Below are 5,877 nucleotides of genomic sequence, written 5' to 3'. Positions count from 1 at the left end.
GATCCAGTCGCCGTCCACTCCCACAGAAGACTCCATTGTGCTTGTAGGAACTCCTCTGACAATAAGTAAAGAACAATGACTCTAGCTTTAGACTCAAGGCAACATTTGGAATGCATTGTTTCGATTTCAGTTTTAATGTAGTCTTATAGCATTCGTTTGACTTCGATGTATCATATTCCTTTCAATTATATAAATGTCAATGATTGATTATGTTTCCTCGTAGACTTTTATTTTTGAAGCATCTCTAACCATCTACAATCTTTACTAAAGTCGGAGATTCATTTTTAGAGCTTGATCAGTGATATGAGTATGGATTTGACTTAGAGGTGTTCCTAAGTTATACTTTTTATCGATAGATTAAGTCTGAATTAATGTGACTTGTGAGTTAAGGGAGTTGCCTAGCATGTGTTGCCTAGCTCATGCTAGTCAACTAGAAAATTGTTTCAATCAATTAATAATATTAGAGTTTTGGGAAATAAATATTTTTTTGTTTCAGAGGGTGGAAATGACTTGATTAGTTCTAAAATATAACTATTGGTTCGGATATTAAAATTTTAAATAAGTCAAAAAATCATCATCATGATCATCCTCATCAAACTGACCTTAATTTATCGACAAATATGACTCACCTTATCATGTCATGAGCATGAAATATGACTAGCATTCTAGCAACCAATTCACTAACACCAGGTAAAGGGACATAATTAATTAGAAGGCAACCTTGCTTAGGACTAGAGTGGAGACCTTTGGAAGAAGAAGAAGTATATAAAGCTGCATGTATACTAAACATAGAGATGAACCTTCAAGATAACAAAGAACAACATGAGAAGCAGGCCAAAGATGAGAGCATGAGCCAGAACGGAGACCAAGCTGGTCTTCATGTTCAAGAAGTCCACCGGCCACCGCTTCCCCGGCAGCTGCAGCACCACCCCAGGGCTCAGGAAGGCAAACAGAGCTGTGGCTATGATAGACGGAGCCCAGTCCCTCATCCTGATGGCTGAACCAGAGCACCAACGTAACGACAGGGTTGCTTGGCACCTTATACCTCTCCTCCTGCTGCTTAATTAAATTCCCCCAATTACGGGCTTTTAGCTGATGAAGGAAGTGAGAAAGATGCTGATGAGGAAAAGACACCTCGGAATCAGATGCCAAGACACTGATTTTCTGTAAAGAACGTGAAAAAGTTTGTGGAACATGCATCCCTTTTCCTTTTTTTTATAAGCAGTGCGTGGTTGATGGAGATAACTTAGGATTTGCTATGAAGACCAGCACCGGAAGAAGTGGCTTTAAGTTGAGGACATATCTTTAGATGAACAAATTTGAATGCATATTGTTCACTTAGTTAATATTTATGAAAGATATTATGAATTGTCATAAACAATGTCTACGGATAAAGTTTATGAATATATTTATCAATAAAATTTTTTAATCAATATGATAAATAAATCAAACTCACTCTCACTGACCAGCCAAAAAACACTTAAAAAATATTAAAAAAAAATAAATAAACAATCTTAAATTGAGAGCTTTGTTGCGTAAAGAGGGGAGGCAACATTTCTTAACTTCATGGTTCAGTGGTATGCTTACGCCATAAAAGCTACGAAAACTTTATTATAATTCTTTCTACATAAAAAAATCACATTCAATGATTCTCATAATATAATAGGTTTACAATTATCCTTATAAATAGTTTCTAAATCTTAGACTCGGTAAAATCGTAACAGAATTCTGTTATGAAAAATCATAACATAATTCTTTTATGAAAAATCATAATAGAATTCTATTATGAAAAACCATAATAGAATTCTATTATAAAAAACCATAATAGAATTCTATTACAAAAAATCTTAATAGATTTTTCTTCCAAGACATTTCTCGCATTGACCTTCATTTATATATGAGTCACCCATCAACAATCTCTACCTTGACGAATATTCACTCCTTTAAAGAACACGAGTATCTGTGCAAAACTCCAACTGGATCTCTATGTTTGGACTTTCTTCCTCTAGCATCTAGAGATATGGATCAAGTTCAAACAATGTTTGAACTTCTTTGTAGTTACTGACTTTGTCAAAATGTCTACAGCATTATCTGCAGTGTGAACATTCTCAAGTTGAATATCACCGGAAGTAATCAGCTCTCTGATCTTGTGAAACCTTACATCAATGTGCTTAGTTCTCGCATGATACACCTGATTCTTAGCTAAATAGGTAACACTTTGACTATCACATAACAGCTTAACTCCACCTTGCTGAACGCCCAGTTCTCTTACCAACCCTGTAAGTCATAAAGCTTTCTTTATTACTTTAGCTATTGCCATATAGTCTGACTCTATAGTAGGCAATGCAACAATAGATTGTATCATAGACTTCCAATATATAGGTCCTCCTATCACAGTGAATGTGTATCTTATAGTAGAGCTCCTGTCATCTAAATCTCCTACATAGTCTACATCTACGTATCCAACAACCGAAGGATCTTCCAGCTGTCTACTGAACATGATGTCATAATCAATTGTATTGTTCAAGTATATGAAAATCTACTTCACCAAATCCCAATGCGATCGACCAAGATTTGAGAGAAACTTGCTCACCATACTAATAGCTTATGCCAAATCTGGTCTTGTGTAAACATAGTATACATCAGACAACTAACTGTATTGGCATAAGGAACCTTTGACATCTCTTGGATCTCCTGATTTATCTTTGAGCACTGTGTATTCGATAACTTGAAGTGATGCACTAAGGGTGTGCTCACCGACTTTGTATTCTTCATATTGAATTTATCCAACACTTTCTCTGCATAGCTACTTAAAGACAACCATAATCTCTATACAGTCCTATCCTATGAATCTTCATCCCAAGAATCTTTTTGGCCTCACCTAAATCTTTCATATCAAATTTTTTGCTCAGCAGCTTCTTCAATTTGTCGACCTCTTTCATCTTTTTCACAACAACCCACTTGCACTCTATAACTCATTTTTCCTTAGGAAATTCCACTATATCCCACGTTTGGTTCTCATGTAGCAACTCTATCTTCTCTGTCATAGCACTCATCCACTTGTCATTCTCAAAGTTGTGTACCGCCTCCTAAAAATATATAGGGTCTCTGTTATTGGTGATAAGCGCATAAGATATCAATTCTTCAAATCTGTATCTAGTGGGTGGCTTTACGGCTCATCTCGTTCTGCCACCAGCTATAGTGCAATGCTTCGTGTGCTCTAAGCTAGAATCATTGGAGTAATGACTCTCCAGCTACACATGCACAACATCTTTCTCTTTGTTGTTTTGTGGTAATTCTTTTCTTTTTTCCTGAGTACGTTGTAGCATGACCTTCTCGTCAAACACCATATCTCTGCTGATCACCACCTTGTTTGCCTTTGGATCCCAAAACTTGAAGCCTTTAACTCCTTTCTGATACTCTAAAAAGATACACTACTTTGACTTTGTATCTAGCATTGATCTTTCCTCACTAGATATGTGCATATAGGCTGGACATCTAAAAACATAAAAATAAGCGTAATCTACTGGTTCCCTGTCCATACTTCCTATGATACTTTGCCTTCTAGTGCTGCCCTTGGTGATTTATTAATGAGAAAATATGTTATATTAACTGCTTTCGCTCAGAAATTCATTGCTAGCCCTGCATTCAACCTGAGACATTTTACCTTCTCAATAATTGTCATATTCAACCTTTCTGTCACACCATTCTACTGTGGTGTCCGGTGAACCAAGAAATATCTCATAATCCCATGATGCTCATAAAATTTCTAAAACTTTGAATCTGTGTACTCAACCTCATTGTCTGACTAAAGACATTTGATTTTTCTTCTGGTCTAGTTCTCCACTTCAGTTTTTCATAGTTTAACAAAAGTTTTTGACTTGTGACGTATAAAGTATACCCAGACCTTTTGTGATGAATCATCAATAAAACTCATAAAATACAAGTACCCTCCAGGTGACGCTACACTAGTTGATTCCCAAAGATCCGTATGTATGTAGTCCAGAATCTTCTCCGTCTTGTGTGTTGTTGTCTTGAATTACACTTTGCTTTGTTTCCCAAGAACACAGAATTTGCAGAATTTAAGCTTGCGCATCTTGACATCCTTCAATAAATCTCTCTTGTGAAGTTCTAGCAACCCATGTTCACCCATATGTCCTAGTCGTATATGCCACAAGATAATACTGTTTAATTCAGACTCCACCGAGGTGACTTCACCTACAACTGTAGTCCCTATAAACTTATAGATGTTTTCTGCTAACTTTTGTCCTTTCATTATCGTCAGAGCTCCCTTGCTAATTTTTATCACCTCGCTCATTGATCTATAACTACAATTAATATCATCTAGTGTGTCTAGTGAGATCAAATTCTTCCTTAGTTCTGGTATATATCTGACATCACATAGGGTTTTGATCACACTATCAAATATTTGGTTCTAACATCCCTATGCCAATAACTCTACATAATGCATCATTTTCTATCAACACTGAACCAGAATCCTCTGTCTTATAGGTGTCAAACCACTCCTTGTTTGGAGTCATGTGATATGAACATGCAAAGTTTAAGATTCATGCATTCATTAGTTGCTCCGAACTTGACATAACTGATAACATATCTCTATCACTGCTCTATGAATTTTCTTCTTCAATTATGTTTTGCAGACTTTGTTGAACAACTTTTGTTCTCTGCAACATGTTTCTTTATTTTTGGACAATCTTTCTTCATATGACCTTTGTCTCCACAATTGTAGCACGTGATCACCTTCTTTCTTTTCATTAGAGCAGACCCTGTTGTTGCTGCCTGATCCATACTGAGTTACTCCTATCGCGCTCTTGGTTTCTATTTACTGTAAGTTTTTCTTCCTGAGAAACTTCATTTCTTATTTTCTTCCTTTAATGAAAACCTAGCAACCCACCTGTGATCTCCTCTAATTTAAGAGTTTTCTTATCCCACATTAAAGTAGTAACCAAATTCTCAAATGTAGAAGATGAAGGTAGAGAATTCAACAACATCAGCATCTTTTCTTTATCCTCAATCTTCACATTAATCCGTTTCAGATCACTTACAATTTAGTTGAATACATTGATGTGCTGGCTTAAATCGGTTCCCTCTGTCATCTTTAGTTCAAATAATTTCTACTTAAGATATAACTTATTTGTCAATGATTTTGATATATACTGGCTTTCCATCTTTTGCCAAACTGCCATCGGTGACTCCTCGTTGATGATATGGTACATCACATCATCCGTAAGATAAAGCCTGATTGTTGTCATTGCCTTTGTCTAAAGTTCTTCACAATCCGATCTCGCCATGCTTTTCAATTTTGTTTCTCCTAGCGCCTTCACATGTCTTGTGGTACCAACAAGTCATTGACCATTCTTTGCCATAATCCAAAGTTCTCGGTTCCGTCAAACTTCACTATATCAAATTTCGTAGAAGTCGTCCCCGACATGTTGAAGAAATCTGTCAAAATCTCGCTCTGATATAATTGTTGTGCAAAGAAGAGAGGCAACACCTCTTAACCTCGTAGTTCGACAGCGTGCGTACTTCACAAAAATAGTCGAAATTTTATTAGAATTCTCTCTATACAAGAAAATCACATTCAATGATTCTTATAATACAATAGGTTTATAATAATCTCTATAAATAGTGCGTAAACACCAGACCTCGTAAAATCGTACCAGAATTATGTTATGAAAAATCGTAATAGAATTTTGTAATAAAAAATCGTAATAGAATTTCGTTACAACAATCTTAACAAATTTTTCTTCCATGACGCCCCTCGGATTAGTATTCATTCAGATATGAATCAACCGTCAACAAGTTTAATAAAATTTAAACGAATCAAACTCAAATTTATAAAAAATAAATAAGTCA

General features: G+C 35.7%; 1 protein-coding gene across 1 annotated transcript; it reads right to left on the bottom strand.

The window, feature by feature from the left end:
- Window positions 1–641: 641 nt before the first annotated feature.
- Window positions 642–1,077, bottom strand: LOC122024718. The gene has a single exon (XM_042583391.1). It carries the CDS (start codon window positions 987–989, stop codon window positions 783–785), a length of 207 nt encoding a protein of 68 aa, XP_042439325.1. The 5' UTR covers window positions 990–1,077; the 3' UTR covers window positions 642–782.
- Window positions 1,078–5,877: the final 4,800 nt, after the last annotated feature.

This window comes from Zingiber officinale, chromosome 9B (genome assembly GCF_018446385.1).
Source record: "Zingiber officinale cultivar Zhangliang chromosome 9B, Zo_v1.1, whole genome shotgun sequence".
Classification (NCBI taxonomy): Eukaryota; Viridiplantae; Streptophyta; class Magnoliopsida; order Zingiberales; family Zingiberaceae; genus Zingiber; species Zingiber officinale.
The sequence above is the reverse complement of the archived record's forward strand: the minus strand, read 5'-3'. Positions and strand labels throughout refer to the sequence as shown.